The following is a 23,404-nucleotide window of genomic DNA, read 5'->3' as shown; positions in this document are numbered from 1 at the left end:
TGATTTGAGGTGGGAGGTTGCCTGGAAATAAAGTTTTTTGCCTGATGATGCTGTAACAAAATGGAGGACAGTGGGGTCCATAAGTTTTTTTTGTGGGGCCCTATGATTTCTTTAAATGTACAAGACCAAACTAGCAGATAGTTGTAGATTGTGTCGAGCTTTCCACTTGCAATGCTAAAGAGACTTTGTATTACTAGGAAAATCCTACTTCAATCATTGTCAGTCGCTAACAAGTAGCACAGGTTTCTGACATACAACAAGATGGCCATAACTAAATTTGGGATTGACTCATTCCATTGTGCTCTACAATAACTCAAATAAGATAATCATATTTTAATTATTTTGCTATTCATTAGTACATGCACTTTCCCAAATCTATATCACAATAACATGTTTTGCTTTCTGAGTTGAACATACACTTGTTTAGCAGAATATAATTGTTATGGCACCCCGTGGTGTTTTAAAAGCCCCCTCTGAAAAATTCCACCTATTAAGTCCTGTTCCGGGTGGTCACACAAGCTCCTTATATCAGTGGAATGATTTGGGCAATTGTGCGGCCCACTCATTAGAATCAGGACACTAGGATGTTTAGTCAATTACATGGTCATGCTGAGAGAGGATCAGAAAAACACCAGGAGGCATCATAAGAAGTATATAACATCAAGTCTATACATAGAAGCATAACTGAAGATATATGTCTGATCCCACAGAGTAATGTAATATCTGATTTTGGAACAACCCTTTAAAGGGGACTCTGTCAGCACAGAATGACTGTTCAGAGCCAGTACAGGAGCACAGTGCTTCATAGCAGCCAATTATTTATATCCACATTCTCAACTGCTTATTTTCCATCTATCTCCAACCTTCTCTGGCTCTTTGAAGCCAGATCTGTCAATCAAAGGAGGGGTTTGGTGAAAACAAAGGGACAACAAGTAGCTGTGAAGGTGTATATAAATGATTGTCCCCGCCATGAAACACCAAGGGTGGGACTTAATTTTAACAATCATTCTGTGCTGACAATCCCTTTATATGTTACTATCTGGACTCTACTTTTATGCATCACTGTAAGCAACAAACATTTCTATCAAACAGAGGGTGTATGGCACAGGTGCACAACCTGCGACCCGCCATGCCATTTTGTGTGGTCCTCAGGCTTCTGCATAGAGTGTTTTCCATATCAAAGGGAAGAAGAGTAGCAGACTACTTAGGAGCAAGGATGGCCAAGCATGAATAGAGCATTGTGTAACCAGATCTTAGTACCCCTACATCAAGAAACTAAAGGCCCCGTCTCACATAGCGAGATCGTTAGCGAGATCGCTGAAACGTCACAGATTTTGTTTTCAAACCAATTTTATTAAGGGGTTTTACAATAGTGAGGAAAAAGGGGTCTCAGGGAGAGGATGGGAGGGAAGGACCAAATGGTCCGAACAAGTTTTTATTTTCAAGACATTAGCGGTGTAGTATAATTAACTGGGTTATCTTATAACCAGAACAATACTATAACTATATGTTTAACAGTCGCCAGATTATCTCTGGAACAGAGAAAAGAACAAACAACAAAGTATCAGTGCAGCAATTGCTGTAGAGTTAGCTTGAGGGAAATAATGCAATCCATCTGAACCATTTGCGGGAGAAATGGCCAATATTATTGTTAATAGTGGCTAGTTTTAGTTCAAAAGATTTATGTAAGGAGATTTTGTCTCTTATATCTTCAATGGTTGGAATGTCCGGTCGTTTCCAATGAAAAGCTATGGAACTTTTGGTAATAAGAAGAATATGAATTATTAAAGGGGGAAGAGTTTGATTTAGTTCTTGTGGGGTGATAGATAGCAAGGCCAGTTGAGGTGAGAGGGTGATGGGTTTTTGGAGAAGGGAGTTTATTAGGAGAGAGATATCTCTCCAAAGAGGTTTGATCACCGGACAAAACCACAATATATGAAGAAGGTTCCCGTGTTGTCCGCATCCTCTCCAGCATAATGGGGAGATCTCTGGATATATCCTGGCTAGTCTGGCTGGGGTATAGTACCAACGGGAGATGATTTTCTGATGGGTTTCCAGAAGAGACATAGATAACGTGGCGGACATAGAGGAGGAACAAGCCTGCTATGTCACAGATTTTGTGACGCAACAGCGACCTTGCCAGCAATCTCGCTACGTGTGACACATAGCGGCAACCGGCCCCCCCGCTGGATATCGCTGACCGTGCTCAAATGTCCTTGGCCATTTTTTGATCGTTCTCGTCCCACTAGCCAGCATGCATCGCTGTGTTTGACGCCAATGAGTGATCTCGTTGGCGACGCAGAACTCATGGACGCAGTCAGAGTCGTCAGAATAGCTGCTGTGTGACAAGGTCCCAACGACCACGGAGGTTGTTATACGGATCGCCGTATCGCTGCTGCGTCGTTGAAGAGATCTGCCTGTTTGACAGCTTACCAGCAACTATGTAGCGCCGCACCAGCGATCCTTACCAGGTCGTATCATTGTCGGGATCACTGGAGCGTCGCTGTGTGTAATGGGACCCTAAAGTTCCTTGACTCATGTTTTTCCTTCCAGACAGGCATATGGTAGTTAGGGTAGAGGGGTGGCTGCCTATGTGTGCAGCTCTCACTTCAATGAAGAAGAGGGACATATATGAAGTTTATTCTCTCTCGAGTACTGATTGGAATAGAAGAGCAGTACCATTCTCCAGATTAGTGGGAGTACTGGTAGTGGAACCAGCATCATTTCAACTTTTAAGGAAAATACTTTTGATAAGCTATAAAACTCTTGAAAAGTAGTATAATACGCCTTCAGGTTTTACTGTATACTTATTTTTAAGTCATTTGACATGACAATGTGGCCCTTGAACCAGAAAAGGTTGTGTACCCTTGGTGTATGGCTGGTTTCACACTTGCGTTTTTTAGCAATGCGCCTTGTGCGCTATTGTGCGCATGCGCATTTCTCCCCTATATTTAACATGGGTGCGCATGGTCTAGCGCATGCACGCATTCGTATGCATTTTTGTGCGCATGCATTTTTGTAGTGTGCGCCTAGATGCACCGGACGCAACCTGTTGCATTTTTGGTCCGTCCGACCTGTCTCAAAAAACACATGTGCACGTTAGCGCACAGAATGCACAAAAAAACAGCATTACAGTCTATGGGAACGCACGCGTACGCTAGGACATGCGCATGCACGCGTTTAAAATCGCATGCGTTTTTTCAGTTAACATGTTGACTAGTGTATTCTTAGAACATGTAATCGTAAATTCACATTTTTAATTTTTCCAGTGTTATTTTCCAATGTGATGCACTTGGAGAATTCTGGTACAAGTTGGTGCTGACATCAGAGAAGCCAGACTCTGTAAAAATTCCTGAAGTATTCTGTGAACTTGGGAAGTAAGTAACATGTTTCATACTAGTTTAAATAGTTTAATTTGTTAGAATATAATTGGATGCTAGAAATAAAAAAATATATGCGGTACATATTGTGGGCAATATTCTGCTCCATGTGTATTTTATTCAAATAATGAATTGAAGACAATTGTATCATTTATTGCAAACATTTTAGAAAGATTTTGAAGCTTGATAGTTAGGAAAGTGTTCCAACCAATGGAGCGGATTTCTAGTACTTGAAACTAGCCTGTTAATTAATTTTTTTCACTTTGTGCCATTAAATAGTCGTGTGTATTTCCATACAGGAGCATTTTGTTGAGCTATGTATGAACTCTTAATGTTTGCTACCCTGCAGATGGACGCGTATTTCTCTCCCTCTTGTGAACCCTACACTGAAAACATATGAGTTACATGCCGTTAACAGTAATCCTGAACATTTCTTAGTGGAACTGGACAACAGTAAGCCAGTAAGTAATACTTTGGCCTAGAGTGAGGTTTTGACAGAATCATGCTCTTGTATTGACCTACCCAAACACAATGCTACACAAGTTATTACTGGGCAGCTCTTCTCCTCCCCTTGTTTGCTGCTCTTATCATAAAAACTAATGTTCAGTATCTACGCATACAAAATACTAAATGTGAACAATGAGCATGGCAGTAAAATGAATTAAATAAATTCAAGCAAAAGCTAATAATGTAAATAGCAATACAAAAAGGTTAGTATTACAAGACTGTAGACTAGGGAATAAGAAGCATAATGTCACTTTTTGTAGGTGTCAATTGTGATGCTGACCATAACGGTCAGCTAAATTTTAATTCGATTAACAGCAATTTCTACTGACTCTACCATAAACATGAATGCCATGCTGTCCTGTCTAAAGTCCATACCAGTTTTCCGGGCTAGCATTAACAACTGGATGTTTACATTCTTTATGCCTTGTCATAGGGTTGCGCTCCTATATGCTGACAGTGCCCAAACAACTTTGACAGTATTTGATTGTGTAGAGTAATGGTATCATACAGTTTTCAATTAGGCCTTGACTGCATAGAGACTTTTTATATACATTTTATAAATCTGGTGACTTACAGGTGATATGTTCCCCTCCAATAAATCTTCTCTTTTTTTGTTCTCTATTTTGCCCAGTCCTTTTTGGCAACTTGTCTTGATGATAGCAAAGTTTGCTGAAGAAACATTTTTAATCACCAGATTCTGTAACCAAACTTACTGTATACACTCGCGTATAAGCCGAGATTTTCAGCCCATTTTTTTGGGCTGAAAGTCCCCCTCTTGGCTTATACGCGAGTCATATAGCCAGGGGGTAGGTGGGGAAGGGGGGGGCGGGGGTGTCACATCATACTGACCCCCTGGCGCATCTCTGCAGCCCCCCCTGCTTGTCCCATGGTCTCCTTTCCTTCCTACAGCGGTCACATGGTACCGCTCATTATACTCATGAATATGTGCATGTTTATGACTTTAATGAGCAGTACCACGTGACCGCTGAAGGAAGGAAAGGAGACCGTGGAAGAGCACAGAACACATGGGCTGCAGAAAACACGCCAGGGGAAGGTAAGTATATGCTATATTCACCTGTCCTGGTTCCAATGCTGCTCGCCGCTGTCTGCCCACCAGGTCCCTCTGTCAGTGACGTTCAGACAGCTGAGGGCGTGATGACGTAGTCTGTGCACACCCTCTGCCTGTACAGTCACTGACAGAGGGACCCAGCGGATAGACAGTGGCGAGCAGTGTTGGAACCGAGACAGGTGAATATCTCAGGTGCCGGGTCCTGAGCCAGCGGCAACACCTGTCCCCCATAGTGCTCCGGTGTCTGCCTGCTCAGCACACTGGCACCTGGCCCCCAGGGACAAGAGGTGAATATGTCTTTTTTATTTTTAATACCTGCAGTAGTGGCTGCAGCAATATATGGGGGCATAATCTATGGAGCATCTTATGGGGGCAGCATATGGGGGCATATTCAATGGAGCATCTTATGGGGGCAGCATATGGGGCATATTCAATGGAGTATCTTATGGGGGAATATTCAAAGGAGCATCTTATGGGGGCAGCATATGGGGACATATTCAATGGAGCATCTTATGGGGGCAGCATATGGGGGCATATTGAATGGAGCATCTTATGGGGGCATATTCAATGGAGCATCTTATGGGGGCAGCATATGGGGGCATATTCAATGGAGCATCTTATGGGGGCAGCATATGGGGGCATATTCAATGGAGTATCTTATGGGGGCATATTCAAAGGAGCATCATATGGGGGCAGCATATGGGGACATATTCAATGGAGCATCTTATGGGGGCATATTCAATGGAGCATCTTATGGGGGCAGCATATGGGGGCATATTCAATGGAGTATCTTATGGGGGCATATTCATTGGAGTATCTTATGGGGGCAGCATATGGGGCATACTCAATGGTGCATATTATGGGGGCAGCATATGGGGGCATATTCTATGGAACATCTTATGGGGGCAGCATATGGGGGCATATTCTATGGAGTATCTTATGGGCAGCTTATCAGGCATAATCTTTGGAGCATCTTATGGGGCCTATTCTATGGAACATTTTATGGGGCAGCATATGGGGCATAATCTACGGAACATCTTATGGGGCCAGGGCATATTATTCTATGGAGCATCTTCTGGGGCCATTATTAACCTTTATGCAGCATTATATGGGACGCATTTTGTATGGAGCATCTTATGGGGCCCATCATGAACTGTATAGAGCATTTTATGGGGCTCCTGATTCAATATGGCTATTCAAAATCATTTAACCTACTGATGTCTCAATTAATTTTACTTTTATTGGTATCTATTTTTATTTTTGAAATTTATCAGTAGCTGCTGCATTTTCCACCCTAGGCTTATACTCGAATCAATAAGTTTTCCCAGCTTTTTGTGGCAAAATTAAGGGGGTCGACTTATACACTAGTATATACAGTAGCTTAAAGCTCTAATTTTAGACCCCTGACCACTAACTTAATTCAGATGCGAGACCAGACCCTTAAATTAATTAAAACTCCAGATCACACCTCTAAATTAATGCTAATGCCAAATCAGACCCCCAAATTAAATACTGTTGCTTTTTTAATGAATTGTCCTGTTTCAAGTATTATTACACAAAAGGCACAGCAGCAAGGTAACAGACTAATGCTTACTCACCCTCCCCAGGTCACATGACTTATCAGACTTCTTTGCCTCTGCTTCACTTTGTGCTGATCAGTTGCTGTGATCACATCATGTCAGCAACCTTGCAGCCACTTCTTGAGCTCAATGGATCTACTGATGTACAGAGCTAGAGCCACTGAGCTCCTTGATTGGTTGCAGTGTGAAGATGTGACATCACCATTGTATCTGATCAACCAGGAATGGAGCAGTGATAAAATGGCACTGCAAAACAAAGAAAATCAGAAGTCTTGTAATGCCAATCTGTTGTAAATTTGTCAGTGGCCACACTCTCATTACTAGCTCCAGTGAAAAATTATATAAAAAAAGTAAAGAGATAAAAAAGTGGCAGAAAAATATATTTAATTGTAGAAACTTACTTTATTGAGGCTTTAAATAAAATGGTCAACGAGCAGAGCGGTGGTGCGGTCTTTGATACGTTTCGACCACTCAACGGTCTTATTTGTAACATACATGCATTAAAAAATATATATTTTAAAACCAGAAACCACACCTATGTTGATGACATCAAAGCACCAAAATAACACTTGTGAAAATATAAAAAACAATATAAGTACCAAAAATTAATAAATAAACCGTACAGGTCACTACAGAAATTCATGCCTGTAGGTTGTCTTATGTTCGCTTTTAGGATCCACAACACTTCATTATTCAATAGTACCTTCCTCCATTTACCACCCCATCTAGACTTATTGACCTTTCCTCCTCCAAAAAAGGTGGAAAGATTCTAAATTACCCCACTTCTGGTTCAGCCAAACACTATACTATTGAATAAAGAAGCGCTGTGGATCGTAAAAGCGAGCACAAGACAACCTACGGGCATGAATTACTTTTGTGACCTTATGTATATTTATTAATTTCTATTACTGATAATTGTTTTTCTTGTTTTACTGACTTTCATGATTGATATTTAGATATTATGATGTCATCAACATGGGTTTGGTTTCTGGTTTTAAAAAGAAGTGTTTTTTAATGTACGTATGTTACAACTAAGACCGTAAGAATGGTCAGAACGCGTCAAGCAACTTACCACTGCTCTGTTCTTTGTCCATTTTATATGAAGTCTCAATAAAGTAAGTTTTTATTTTTCAGTATATTTTTTCTGCCACTTTTTTTCTCTCTTTACATTTTTGGATGAAAATCTGGAGAGTGAGTAAAAGTTTAGATTCTTATTTTATATGCTGCCTAGACTGTGCGCTAATAATATTTGAAATGGCCACCCTTTTTTAAAAATTCCTATTTGGTATTAGAATAAGAGACTAAACATTTAGTTCACATACAAGTCTTCTAAAACGATCCTGAACCCAGACCAAGCCCCTGAAAATTAGACCCAGATTAGAGCTCTACATTTATTCAGTTCCATTACCAGAACTCTTAATAAACTCGTATCCCAAACTAGAACGAAGAAGTTAATTCTGACCTCCAACCAGCCCCCATTTTAAATTTTGATCTCAACCAAAATGGGTACAGAGCAGGCTTTCTATTTAGTTTGCTATGGTATGGAATAAAGCCAGTAGACAGTATACTGCATGGTGTATATATTTGTGACAGTAGAAGTCTATGTGTCACGGATGCCACTCAGTGGCATCCATTAAATGTTTACGTCCCAGTATTCTGTCTGGAGGGATTCTCCAGATGCACATTGTCGTAGATTGTAAAGCGATTTAGTATAATGGAAAAGTAAAATGAATACATTTGCATCGACAATTACAATAAGTCACTGACTCGATGAAATCTGTGCACTCATGTATTTTTTTATTATTACTATTCCTTAGTTTCAATGCATTAATTTAAATGCAAAATACAAATACATGTTTCAAGTAAATGGTCTCCTTTTCATTTCCTGTATACGGTATATTTGCATGATTGTGCACAAGAAGTGAGGACACCATGACACATTAAGTCTGACTTGTCATTGTCTGGTTCAGAATCTACTTATTCTTAGTTAATAGGCAAATGGCTTGTTTGTATTGTATTTCTTATTATCCATTTATAACTTTGCTTCATGTGAAGGAGATTCATCATGTGTAATATCTTTTTGTGTAGTTCTCTGCATCTGCTTTAGGTCCACTTTTAGTTTTACAAATCATTAACATAGAAATGAATTTGAATAAATTATCATGACTTTTAACTTTCTGGATATTGCAAGTGAACTGTCCAGAGAGTTAAACATATCCCCAGTGTGTGTGGTTCATTAACAGTGGCTTAAATGTCATCAGCCGCCGAATTGCTGTACAATGGATAGACACTTTGAACAGTCTGTTCCATTCATTTTATTTTTCTCATGACTTAGTTGTGGTTTGAAACTGGGAATTATATTTCCAGAACAATTAGCTGGTCTTTACTTTGCTTTATAAAATTATAAATGATCTTTTTAATGCAGTTAGATTATAATATGGTCGAGGAAAAGGAAAAAAAAATTGAATCCTCATTTGCCATCTAAAAAGAACTTTGTTTAAAGAAAAGGAAAGCAATCTGAAATATTTCAAAAGAGGTATCCCATGGTCGCAAAGCTCTAGAAATTGCAATGCTCTTTGTGTCTACCAGCACAGCCACTTGGAGGATTGCCTAGTTCTGCACCTCGGTCTCCTGGGTTCGACCCGCCGTTCCCTCTAAGCTGTGCAAGGTAAAAAAAAATACTACATTCTGCCTACAGGTATATTTGTAGTCGGGCTTGTTGACCTTGTTAATATATTGCTTTGTTATGAGTGGTGGAATGCACTAAATAAAATTAAAATAAAGTACGTTCACCGCTCGGGGTCCACCGTGCGGTAGATGGAGTAACCGCTGCTAAAAGAGGCAGGGCACTCAGGCGGTAATGTGCACAGGGTTTTAGCTGCACCCAGTGCACTAAAGCAGACTCTGTTATATGCACAGAGCTGCCAACAAAATCAAAAATAACGCTGAGTCTGTATAGGGTCACAGACTTCAGCGATGTGGACACGGTATTAGAGGTCACAGAAATAGCCTTAAACACCAGGACTATCCCTTCTAGACCTACTGTAAAAATAGGATGCGGGACGTTGCAACTGCGAACGCCCGAACAGCTGCTATTGCAGCACGGCGTGAACTGAGCCGCAGAAAAGGCACCGCTACACTGGCAGCGCGATGCAGGATGCTTAGCTGCTGGCAAGGCTGCAGCGTGGCACTACTACTGGCTGAACACAATCACTCACACATACGTAATAACCAAGGAAGGGGGTATTTAATGAGTCATTCACCAGTCCAAGCATCCATCAGCAAACACACAGCAGCAAGTATAAAATATTAGCGCATGGCGGAACGGCCATGCGCACTTTTTATAGCGTACGGGACCTGCTGGAAATCTCCAGAGCCTTGAGCAGAACCACTGGAATCAGGAGCAGGACCTGAGCACCTGACTCCTGAACTCCAATGGGAGCTCGTCCCATGAGCATGCTCAGAAGCTGGGAAGAAGGACTTAGCCTCTGGAGACAAATGTGAGGATCTGGATTGCCGCATAGGCATGATAGAGACCAGATTCCTAACATTGCTTAAACTCTTACCTCTCTAGATTACACAGTTTAGAGCAGGGGTCTCAAACTCAGCTGAGTTAATGGGCCGCACATAGAAAAAAATTGACATTGACAGACCTCATTCCTTGCGGGACAAGAGGATGTTTTCTGTGTGAGCATACTGAAAATGCTACATTTTTCATGTGTTTTTTTTATACAGTTTTATACCATGGACCATTAAGGACATGAAGGTACCAACTTCCATAAAATAGAGTTTTTATTGGAAAAATATCTTTCAATTATTTTTTTCATACATTTTTTAAAATGTTTGCAACTTTTTTCCTTATTTCTTTTTTGCTTATACTCATTATGAAACATTAACTTTTGTTTGTTTAATCGCTCATCTAATACTCTGCCATACTTCTGTACTGCAGTGTAGAGATGAGCGACTTTTGGTGTTTTACGGTCGAGTTTCGTTTCGTGAAACCCGACTTTTCCAAAAGTCGGGTCGAGCAAGATCGGCCGATTATAGGGAAAAGTCGGGGTCGTCCCGAAACACGAAACCCAATGTAAGTCAATGGGGAATAAAAATCGGCAGTGAGAGGAGGACAGGAAACACACCTACAGTGCTCATATGAATGCCAAAAGCATCAATTCTTCTTACTTAAGCTGGTCAACCTTAATTAACTTCATAACACAAGTTACGCACTGAAAAATGGGGGTTATTTGGCTAAAGTTGTGGGGGGGTAGGGCTGGCTCCAGGTTTTCATGTGCCCTGGGTGAAAGAGCGCCCCTTTAACACATACCACAACTCATCATGCTCCGATACGGCAGAGAAATAGCGGTATAGTACAATGAAAAATACTTCACTTTTTACATCTCATGACGAGGCCCATCTATTTCTCCATACAGAATCATTGGTCCCATATAATGTTTGAAACAGTATATGATGCGCTCCACATAATGCTACAGTATATGTTGGTCCCCATGGATGAAGCTCCACTGTCTTATGGGCCCAAATAATGCTCCAAACATAATGGGCCCCATTTCTAATGCTCTAGTGTATAATGGGCCCTGTAAATGCTGCTTCAGTGTCTGATGTCCACCTTTGGAATGTTCCAGTGTATGGTGGGCCCCATCTATCATTCTCCAGAGTATAGTGCTCCCCAAAAATTTCTGTCCCAACATTGAAAACAATCAAATAAGTCTCCTCGCTAGGGAATCCCTGTACTAGTCTGGACTCCTCGTCGTCCCCATCTTCCATCTCACTGCACAGTATTTCAACCTTGCAAGTGCTGTGATCCTGAGCAAGCAGGGGGGGCCCACTCGTTGGCGACAGCACTGGCACAGGGCCCCTGATAATACGGTGGTGTGTCTGATGGCGGGTGGGCCGAACCTCCACTTTCATCGGCAGCTTCCTCTTTGTCACCGTGTAAGATGGAACTGTATATGGGAAGGGTAACCTGAGTTTCATCAGGGTCAGATTCAGGCCAGGTAGCGTGAGAGGGGAATGTAGTGGTCTGGGTCAATGTACCAGCAGATTCATCGAGCAGTGGCTGGGCATCAGTGCACTTGTGTCGCCCCCAGGAGTACGGTCGCCACAGTGGCATTACCTTCCTCCTAGGGAGCGTGATGTCATGCTTGGGAGCAACGAAGGATCTCTCTAGCAGGTTAACTGATTGGGCGGCGTTATTCCCACGAGTCATGACCCTCCAAACAGCGTTCATGAAGGCAAAGTGTTTGTTTTACATGGGCAGTATGGTTGCAAAGCTGAACCTTAAAGGAATGTCCAGAAGGGCACCACCAGGAGTGGAGCCTACGGCGTAATTTGACTCAACACGGGCAACCTCAACCATGCCAGCTACAGAACAGATGCACACATTGCAAGCTTAATTCCGTTAACGAACGAGACTCCGTCATGCCCCGCGGTCCGAGTCCGGCTTACTAGAGGGACACGTGAGGCTCTGGCACATGAGATTGGCCAATAACTGGTGTGTCATGCCCTTACATGTCCGTGGCTGCATGTGCGCTACACTGAAAAGGCCAGCGTTTGTCGCTTACAGGTGCAGATAACCCGCTGAACAACGTTAGTGATGGGGATCACTGATTACAATTATTACTCACGAACGATGATTTCCCAGTAAGTGCAGGTCAACCGCAGTTCCGGAAATAGGCCTAACCGTCATTCCTGAAAAAATTAAAAACTTACGTGTGCAAACCACAGGTGCTGTAGCTTGCTTAACAGCTCGCCAGCCGTTCTCACGCCCAGTATGGATTACACGTGATTGCACAAAGGTGAGAAAGGGTACCGTATCCCCGGATAACATGTATGGATAGCGTACACATTCAAAAGATATGTCTATACATCAGGAGGCAGGCTCAGATGGTGTTAGGCCCAGTATGGCTTGCACGTGATTGCACAAAGGTGAGAAAGCGTACCGTATCCCTGGATAACATGTATGGATAGCGTACACATTCAAAAGATGTGTCTATACATCAGGAGGCAGGCTCAGACGGTGTTAGGCCCAGTATGGCTTGCACGTGATTGCACAAAGGTGAGAAAGGGTACCGTATCTCCGGATAACATGTATGGATAGCGTACACATTCAAAAGATATGTCTATACATCAGGAGGCAGGCTCAGACGGTGTTAGGCCCAGTATGGCTTGCACGTGATTGCACAAAGGTGAGAAAGGGTACCGTATCCCCGGATAACATGTATGGATAGCGTACACATTCAAAAGATATGTCTATACATTAGGAGGCAGGCTCAGACGGTGTTAGGCCCAGTATGGCTTGCAAGTGATTGCACAAAGGTGAGAAAGGGGACCGTATCCCCGGATAACATGTATGGATAGCGTACACATTCAAAAGATATGTCTATACATCAGGAGGCAGGCTCAGACGGTGTCAGGCACAGTATGGATTTGACGGCCCAGACTACACAGCGGAGGAGCAGGGAGAGGTAAAGATTGCAAATGCTGGGGCCCTGCCCAAGCAAGGGGGCCCACTCGTGGGCGTCGGTACTGGCACTGGGCCCCTCATAGTACGGCGGTGTGTCTGACGGCGGGTGTGCACCACCACCGTCAGAGACACTTGATTGCACTATGAGGGACCCTGTGCCAGTGCTCGCGCCCAAGAGTCGGCCTACCCACCTGTCCAGGGCAACGGCACTCGCACGGTGTCGTGCGCTAGGTGGTGACCCCGGCCATGGGGGGGGAGGCAGCACAGTTAGGGAGTTTTAGAAAGTGGCATATGTTGATGTTGGACATTCAGCTGATGCAAAAGGCGAAATAGGTCAAGTCCCAGGAAGAGGTGGACCAAAGCAAGCCATTTTTCTGTCACCCTATGTGTCATCAGGGGAAGGTGGGACAAAATCCTTGGAAACCCATGCATGGTTCATTTTAATGAAGGTTAGATCATCCACATTTTGGGTTGACAGACGGGTCCTTTTTTCTCTCAGGATTGATCCAGCTGCACTGAAGACTCTTTCCGATAGCACACTTGCAGCTGGGCAAGCGAGCTCCTGTAAGGCATATTGTGCCAATTCAGGCCAGGTGTCCAGTTTAGCGGCCCAATAGTCAAAGGGGAATGACCTGTGTGGGAGAACATCGATATGGGAGGAAAAGTAGTTTGTAACCATAGTTGATAACTGCTGTCTCCTGTCACTTTCCATCGATGCAGTATTACTAGTTGTGTGAGCGGTACTTGAAAAATCAGTCCACAACATTGTCATGAAACCCCTGTCTCCAACGCCACTTCTGCTGTGTGCACCATGAACACCTCTGCCAAGCTGCCCCCGGCCCGTACGGCTCGTGTGAGAACCATCACCGCTGCTGTGTGCTGGGAATGCCTCAAGCAACCGATTTACCAGAGTTGCTTGTTTATTAGCCAATATTAGGTCAAGGTTCTCCTGTGGCATGATGTTTTGTAATTTGCCTTTATAGCGTGGATCCAGGATGCTGGCCAACCAGTAGTCGTCATCGTTCATCATTTTGGCAATGCGGGGGTCCCTTTTTAGGATCTACAAGGCATAATCTGACATGTGGGCCAATGTTCCCGGTGTCAATGATGCACTGCGAGTGCTGGTTGGAGGAGCACTTTCTGGCAAATCCACATCCCTCCAGTCACGCACAAACCCTGTACCAGACCTTGCCACGCCAACATTTTCACTTGCCCCACGAGATGCATCCTCCTCCCCTAAGTAATCATCCCCATCATCATCCTCCTCCTCCTCTTCTTCCTCCAACTCGTCCAGGAGAGGTCCCTGAGCAGACAATGGCTGAATGTCATCAACGATTCCCTCCACCTCTTCCTCCTCGTCAACATTGGCTGCAGACGCCTGCTCCTTAAGGTGTGTCAAAGTTTGCATGAGCAGACGCATAAGTGGGATGCTCATGCTTAGGATGGCGTTGTCTGCGCTTACCAGCCGTGTGCATTCCTCAAAACACTGAAGGACTTTACAGAGGTCTTTCAGCTTCGACCACTGAACACCTGTCAACTCCATGTCTGCTCTCAAAGTGCCTGGCCGTGTATCCTCCCACAAATGCATTATGGCCTGCCTCTGCTCGCAGAGCCGCTCCACTATGTGCAGGGTGGAGTTCCACCTTGTTGCAATGTCGATAATGAGGTGGTGGTTGGGAAGGTGGAGCATTCGTTGCAGCTTCTGCATACGAACGGAGTGTACAGGCGACCGGCGGATGTGCGCGCACAGTCTTTGCACCTTATGGAGCAGGGCTGTTAACTCCGGATAATTTTTGAGGAAGCACTGCACCACCAGGTTCAAGGTGTGAGCCAAGCAAGGTATGTGGCTGAGTTTTGAAAGGGCTATGGCTGCCACAAAATTACGGCCGTTATCACTAACTACCTTACCTGCCTCAAGATGTACACTGCCCAGCCATGACTCAGTTTGTCGCTTCAAGTACTCGGCCAGCACCTCGGCAGTGTGTCTGTCGCCCAAACACATCATCTGCAACACAGCCTGCTGACGCTTTCCACTAGCTGCTCGATAGGGGGACACCTTGTGTGCAACAGTGGCAGCTGCAGATGGAGTGCTCGTACGACTGCGCTCTGTGGACGAGCTTTCGCTTCTGGAGGAGGAGGAGGAGGGTGGAACGCCTACAGCCAACTGTTTCCTATACCGTGGGCTAGGCAGCACTGTCCCACCACCGCTGTCCCCTGTGGACCCTGCATCCACCACATTAACCCAGTGCGCAGTGATGGACACGTAACGGCCCTGGCCATGCCGACTGGACCATGCATCAGTTGTGAGGTGCACCTTTCCACTCACTGACTGCTTGAGTGCATGGACAATGCGGTCTTTCACGTGATGGTGGAGGGCTGGGATGGCTTTGCGAGAGAAGAAGTGGCGACTGGGTAGGTCATAGCGTGGTACTGCATAGGCCATGAGTTCGCGGAAAGCTGCGCTTTCCACCAACCGATAGGGCATCATCTCAAACGAGATTAGTTTGGCAATGTGGGCGTTCAAACCCAGTGTACGCGGATGAGAGACTGAGTACTTTCTTGACCTACTCATAGTGTCTGGGAGGGTGAGCTGGACTTGAGAGCTGCATATGGTGGAAGTAGCGGTGGACAGGGCGGACTGAGAGAGGGTTGATGATGGTGATGGAGTTGGTGTTCTTTCTGATGGCTTAGATTCAGTATTTCGTTGATATAACAGTGGGATTCCCTGACTGCTGTGGCCTTGCAACGACACCTCAACATTTGCTGCTGTGCTAACCGGTGGGCTTACAGTGGGGGAAACAATGTAGCGTTGCTGACTACCTTCTTTGTGATCAGTTGCACATGTGGCACTTGAGGTTTGGTGTTATGTCCACGCTTGCAAGTGCATGCTGGGTAAATGTCTAAGCATGCAACTGGTATTCAAATTTTTCAGATTTTTCCCTCGGCTAAAGGTCTTTGCGCACTTCTTACAGATAACCTTGGCCTGATCATGAGGATTTTGTTCAAAAAAGTGCCACACTGCACTCTTCCTACTTTGGCAGACATTTTGCGGCCTAGCACGCTGTGATGTTTTGACCCTCTGGACAAGCTGTCCAGCAACTCTTTTGATTTTTGGAACCTGTCTTTGGAGTGCTCCGGGCCTGCCAGATAACAGCTGTTGCAATGTCGATGTCTGCTGTGGATGCTCCTCATCTGAGCTATTGGAAGCAGCACCCTCTTCCCCCAATGGATGCCAATCTGGGTCAACAACTGGGTCATCCATCACCTCCTCTTCAATGTCATGTGCACCTTCCTCTGTGTCACCATGTATGGTGGTATAGTGTGCGGGAAGGGGCACCTGAGTCTCATCAGGGTCAGAATCTGGCTCTGTACACTGCGAGGACAATGTAGTGCTCTGAGTGAATGTACCAGCAGAATCATCTATCAGCGGCTGTGCATCAGTGCACTCCATGTCAGATTCATCTTGGCCTGGGTAATTCACCATTTCACTTGATAATCCAGGTATGGTATGTGAAAACAGCTCCATGGAGTAATCAGTAGTATGGCCTGCGTCATCCTTCAATCTTGGTTGGGGTGAAGGACACAAGGAAAGGTGTGGTTCATGAACATGAGCCTCCAATGACGACTCAGTGCTTTTACTTTTTACAACTTCAGAAGAGGAGGCGATAGAGCTGGAGGCTGAGTCAGCAATGTAAGACAAAACTTTTTCCTGATGCTCTGGCGTTAAAAGCGGTTTGCCAACTCCTAGAAAACTAAGCCTTCGAAGCCTTATGGAGCCAGATCAAGATGCAGGCTCAACACCTCCTGCATTCGGTCCTATTTTGCTTTTGCCACTACCATCAGATCCACCACCAACACCATCATTACCAGCTGCCAACCCCCGCCCAATTCCACAGCCTCTTCCACCAGCCTTCCTCATTTTTGGTAGAAATGTAGACAAAATCCAACAAACTATATAGTAATGTAAAACAAGGTACAAGGTGTCTATAGGACAGGGGAGATTTAGATTTTCTGCAGACACTTGTGGACACTGGACACTTGGATTGTTTGAGGCCCACTGAATATCAGAGCGCTATGTCACAGGCTCGATGGCACAGGTGTGAAAAAAGTGACTACAGGATAAGGGAGATTTTGAATTTCTGCAGACACTTGTGGACACTGGACACTTTTGGATTGTGTGAGGCCCACTGAATATCAGAGCGCTATGTCACAGGCTCGATGGCACAGGTGTGAAAAAAGTGACTACATGATAAGGGAGATTTTGAATTTCTGCAGACACTTGTGGACACTGGACACTTGGATTGTGTGAGGCCCACTGAATATCAGAGCGCTATGTCACAGGCTCGATGCAGCAGGTGTGAAAAAAGTGACTACAGGATAAGGGAGATTTAGATTTTCTGCAGACACTTGTGGACACTGGACACTTGGATTGTGTGAGGCCCACTGAATATCAGAGCGCTATGTCACAGGCTCGATGGCACAGGTGTGAAAAAAGTGACTACAGGATAAGGAAGATTTTGAATTTCTGCAGACACTTGTGGACACTGGACACTTTTGGATTGTGTGAGGCCCACTGAATATCAGAGCGCTATGTCACAGGCTCGATGGCACAGGTGTGAAAAAAGTGACTACAGGATAAGGGAGATTTAGATTTTCTGCAGACACTTGTGGACACTGGACACTTGGATTGTGTGAGGCCCACTGAATATCAGAGCGCTATGTCACAGGCTCGATGGCACAGGTGTGAAAAAAGTGACTACAGGATAAGGGAGATTTTGAATTTCTGCAGACACTTGTGGACACTGGACACTTGGATTGTGTGAGGCCCACTGAATATCAGAGCGCTATGTCACAGGCTCGATGCAGCAGGTGTGAAAAAAGTGACTACAGGATATGGGAGATTTTGAATTTCTGCAGACACTTGTGGACACTGGACACTTTTGGATTGTGTGAGGCCCACTGAATATCAGAGCGCTATGTCACAGGCTCGATGGCACAGGTGTGAAAAAAGTGACTACAGGATAAGGGAGATTTGGAATTTCTGCAGACAGTTGTGGACACTGGACACTTGGATTGTGTGAGGCCCACTGAATATCAGAGCGCTATGTCACAGGCTTGATGCAGCAGGTGTGAAAAAAGTGACTACAGGATAAGGGAGATTTTGAATTTCTGCAGACACTTGTGGACACAGGATACTTTTGGATTGTGTGAGGCCCACTGAATATCAGAGCGCTATGTCACAGGCTCGATGGCACAGGTGTGAAAAAAGTGACTACAGGATAAGGGAGATTTTGAATTTCTGCAGACACTTGTGGACACTGGACACTTGGAATGTGTGAGGCCCACTGAATATCAGAGCGCTATGTCACAGGCTCAATGGCACAGGTGTGAAAAAGTGACTACAGGATAAGGGAGATTTTGAATTTCTGCAGACACTTGTGGACACTGGACACTTTTGGATTGTGTGAGGCCCACTGAATATCAGAGCGCTATGTCACAGGCTCGATGCAGCAGGTGTGAAAAAAGTGACTACAGGATAAGGGAGATTTTGAATTTCTGCAGACACTTGTGGACACTGGACACTTTTGGATTGTGTGAGGCCCACTGAATATCAGAGCGCTATGTCACAGGCTCGATGGCACAGGTGTGAAAAAAGTGACTACAGGATAAGGGAGATTTTGAATTTCTGCAGACACTTGTGGACACTGGACACTTTTGGATTGTGTGAGGCCCACTGAATATCAGAGCGCTATGTCACAGGCTCGATGGCACAGGTGTGAAAAAAGTGAATTGTAGAATTGGGCAGAATAGGAATCTCCCTAGAGTGTAGGTCTGTAAGAACGGAGCAAGTCCTCCACAGTGACACACAGATAGCTTCACTGTGGCTGTGATAACAGCCATTACACGGTACTGTGTGAGGAGCGTACACCGCTGTATGGTGTGAATAAATGCACGCTCAGTACCTCAGCAGGACAAAAAAAAAAATTGGGATTGCTTTTAAAAAAGCAGTTTGCAGAGCAGTGGGGAAACAGCAATGCAGCTGTCAGGAAGCCTTAGAAGGCAGCCTAACAACCAACACCGCTGATCCACCACAATATAGCCTCCCCTTGCACTGCACACACAGTGACTGGTGTGTTGCACAGGCAAAATCGCTAGCAGCAGAAGCAGTTTTTTTTTCTTCTTCCCTGCCTAACGCTCTCCCTACAGAATCAGCAACCTCTCCCTATGCTAAGATCGGCAGAAGTTAGATGGCGGTCGGCGTGCACGCCCTTTTATAACCCCTGTGACTCCCACCAAAGCAAGCCAAACACTTGCATGCCCTTCTGAAAGATGGTGGTGACCCCTGCCTATGTCCTCACGTTGCCCACAGTGTCCGTGGATCCTGATTGGCTGAAAAAGAGCGCTAAACAAACTTTTGAAATGCGACTCTGGCGCGTAAGTCGCCGACCTCGTGGCTGACCTAGGGTCGGGTTTCGTTTCATGAAACCCGACTTTGCCAAAAGTCGGCGACTTTTGAAATTGTTTGACCCGTTTCGCTCAACTCTACTGCAGTGCATTAAATCTGTCAGTTTTAGGGTTCACTCACACTGGTGAGTAGCCAGCATATACAGTAATTGGGCGAGTGCTATCCGATATTTCATATGCTACCACTGACTACAATGTTATACTATGGAGCAGTGCAACTAGTGTTTTTTTTCTGTCATGTTGAGATGGCATGAGAAAAAAATCACTGCATCTTTTCCAAACCTGTGATCTAATTCTCATATTTGAGAGAATTGGATCACAGTAAAATGATACTGGGATCATGCTTGCTGCAGAGTTTGAGCCAAGGGTAATTTGCCTATAGTATCCAATTCTCTCTCATGTGAATAATCAGATGCTATATGCCAGTGTGATCACACCCTTATACTGACACTTTGCTTAATTTTCAGTGTGTTCTATGCTATCCCAAGGATGTCTTGGGAGCTCCGGAGCCTCGCGCATGCTGCCTCCCGCGGCCATGTGTTTGAGACTCTGGGCTTTGAAGGAACATTTGTTCGATATCTAAAAATTAAACAATGATGACTTATGCCAAGTTTTGAAAAAGGGGGGTGTTGGGCAGGACACTAGTATCAAATCTCGGTCCTCTTCTAGTGGGTTTAGTACATAAGACCCAGCTGTTCTTCAATCTCTGAAAATCAAAAAAGGAGGCAACACTCAAATTTTTTTCCAAAATGTAATATTTTTAAATCAGGTGACACAACATTTTGGCTAAAGCTAGTGTCTTTAATTTTTGGAAAAAGATAAGGGATCCTGTGATTGGATCAACGTTTGTGGGCAATATGGGTATTCAGGTCATAGAAAGTAGAAAAGAGTGATGCCTTGTTATATGTAATCCAATTTATTTTTTGAGAGAAATCCCAAAATGTTTTCTGTGTTTCAGCTTATTGTGTATGTGCTGCAGGCAGGAGAGAGGGATCAGAGTGTGCCGGCACTGACATTTTGTGCCCGCACTGGCACTGTGTGCATGCATGGACCATTAGTCAATATATGGGTATATATGCAGCACGATAATTGTAAGGGCTGGAATAGTATGCTGAGACCTTGGCCAAGCTGAAAAGATGAGCAAGTGAAAACTGCAGTGCATAGAGGATTTTTATAAGGGCTAAGTCCCACATATGACTATATAGGCAGTTTAAATTGAGCTCAAAAGATGACAGACTATAGAGAGATTATGCTATTGGAGTTGTATTTTTGGTTACCCTTATGGTACATAGGTGCAATGCTTGCATGCTTAATGGCTATTGATTTGTAAAGGCAATTTATATTGTGGACTATTAAAAAAATGAAATTATATTATAGTTCTTAGTTGAAAGCTACTTCTGTAAGTAAACTCCTATTTTTAAAAAAATAATTCGACCATTGCTTATCACATAATTGTAAAAGTGATATTTAAGGCTAGTTTCACACTTGCTTTTTTTTGCAGCGCGTTTTTCCCGCAAAAAACGCATTGAAAAAACGCATACATAAGCATACAACTGCTGCGTTTTTTTCAAGCATTTTTATGAGCATGCATGAAAAAAACGCAGCGTTTTTATGCGTTTGTATGCGTTTTTAGTGCGTTTTTACCGCGTTTGCGTTTTTTTCCAACATTTTTAGGTGGCCCCTCACACTACCCAAACCATGACTTTACTAACCCTAACCCTGACCCTAACCCTAACCCTAACCCTGACCCTAACCCTAACCCTAACCCTGACCCTAACCCTTAACCAAATCATACTTAACCCTAACCCAAACCCTAAACCCTAACTAACCCTAACCCTAACCCTGACCCTAACCCTAACCCTGACCCTAACCCTAACCCTAACCCTGACCCTAACCCTTAACAAAACCATACTTAACCCTAACCCTGACCCTAACCCTAACCCTAACCCTGACCCTAACCCTTAACCAAACCATACTTAACCCTAATCCTGACCCTAACCCTGACCCTAACCCTAACCCTAACCCTGACCCTAACCCTTAACAAAACCATACTTAACCCTAATCCTGACCCTAACCCTGACCCTAATCCTTAACAAAACCATACTTAACCCTAACCCTAACCCTAACCCTAACCCTAACCCTGACCCTAACCCTAACCCTAACCCTGACCCTAACCCTTAACAAAACCATACTTAACCCTAATCCTGACCCTAACCCTGACCCTAATCCTTAACAAAACCATACTTAACCCTAATCCTGACCCTAACCCTAACCCTAACCCTGACCCTAACCCTTAACAAAACCATACTTAACCCTAATCCTGACCCTAACCCTGACCCTAACCCTTAACAAAACCATACTTAACCCTAACCCTGACCCAAACCCCAACCCTAACCCTGACCCTGACCCTAACCCTAACCCTAAACCCCCTTAACTAACCCTAACTCTAACCCAAACCCCTAAATTCCATGGTTTAAAAAAAAAAACGCATATGCAAAAAAACGCATACATGAGCATGCCAGTGCGCACATATGCGCATCCATAGGCTATAATGGCCATTTTTAGCGCAAAACGTGCGCATATGTGCGCATGCGCTTTTTTGCAGGGCCAAAAAATGCAACATGCTGCGTCTGGAAAATACAAACGCACACCCCAAAAAAACGCAGCGCATGAAAATCGCATACATGCGCTTACAAGCGCGCAGGTATGCGCACCCATGTTAAATATAGGGGAAAAAACGCATGCGCACATATGCGTTTTTTTCCAGCGCTAAAAAACGCAAATGTGAAACCAGCCTAAGTGAATATTTCTCGTAGTGAAGTTGTGAAAAAATATAAGTGACTGTGGTGTTGATAAATGTAAATACATCTTTTATTTTCTTTAAATTATATCTTTCATTATTAGAAGTACAAAAGCACTTTCTAAAGGGAAAGAAAAGCAGCTTCTAGATCCAAACATAGGCAATCATATCACTCACTCAAATACTTTTATATTACAAATACAGATATAGGTGAGGGGAGAGATAAGTGGACTAATGCAAGGAAGTCTTATGTAAAAGGTGGACTGGATTATTTCTTGGAAAGCTATATTGCTGAACACATATGCTACACTGTCCTGCCCTCAGAAGGGTTCTGTGTTTTTTAAAACATAGATTTTTATTATTATTAATAGGAAACAATTTTTAATATATGCAAATCACATGGGGTAAAACAACTTGCAGATCTAATTATAAAATCTAAAGCAGAGGAAAATACCGCAAGTTTTTAGCATAACGGGCCAGGCATGATTTTCTGCAGTCACTATCTGACTAGATCTTGCCAAATGCAGGCAGCACTCTGTTGGAATTCTGCGCTGTTTACCTGCAGAAGAGGTCGACATGTGACTTCTCAGATGTCATTTGTATTCTTTCTGCCTCATGCCGAGTCGCTCCTTTCCTGCTTCTTTCAATAGTACATTGAGAGAAAGAGAAGATACTGTTGTTGGCACATGACTTCAAGTATGCAATCACATGATGACATCTCCAGCATTGAAACAAAGCAAAATCCTAACAGTGTGCATATTGCTCACTGTTACGATTGGGCAAGATGCAGTCTTATAGAGTAATTGCAGAAATGAATGGCTGTCCAAGAAAACCCTTTTAAGGGTGTGTTCTCACGCTGCGGATTCTGCTGCGGATTGATCCGCGTGGATTTTGCTAAATCCGCAGGTAAATCCGCAGGTCAAAAGACCTGCAGTTTATCTGCGGATTAGCCTGCGGTTTTGCCCTGCGGTTTATCATCTCTTCAATGGAGGAGATGGAATCCGCAGAAAAGAATTGACATGTCATTTCTTTCTGCGGATTGAAAACCGCAGCAAATCCGCGCGGAAAATTACGCAGTGTCTGCACAGCGGTTTTCAATTCCCATAGGCTTATAAAGGTACTGTA

The 23,404-nt window shown here is 44.0% G+C and overlaps 1 protein-coding gene across 1 annotated transcript in view; it reads left to right on the top strand.

The window, feature by feature from the left end:
• Positions 1-23,404, top strand: part of CFAP47 (cilia and flagella associated protein 47) — a 926,770-nt gene that overhangs the window by 717,022 nt on the left and 186,344 nt on the right. Inside the window, exons 54-55 of the mRNA XM_073550693.1 lie at positions 3,270-3,377; positions 3,730-3,841. Coding sequence (XP_073406794.1) covers positions 3,270-3,377; positions 3,730-3,841 — 220 coding nt within the window. The remainder of the gene's footprint in view (positions 1-3,269; positions 3,378-3,729; positions 3,842-23,404) is intronic.

Source organism: Dendrobates tinctorius, unplaced genomic scaffold (assembly GCF_039654945.1).
Source record: "Dendrobates tinctorius isolate UK_male_01 unplaced genomic scaffold, ASM3965494v1 ptg000166l, whole genome shotgun sequence".
Classification (NCBI taxonomy): Eukaryota; Metazoa; Chordata; class Amphibia; order Anura; family Dendrobatidae; genus Dendrobates; species Dendrobates tinctorius.
Note: the sequence above shows the minus strand (reverse complement) of the source record. Positions and strands in the feature narration are given on the sequence as shown.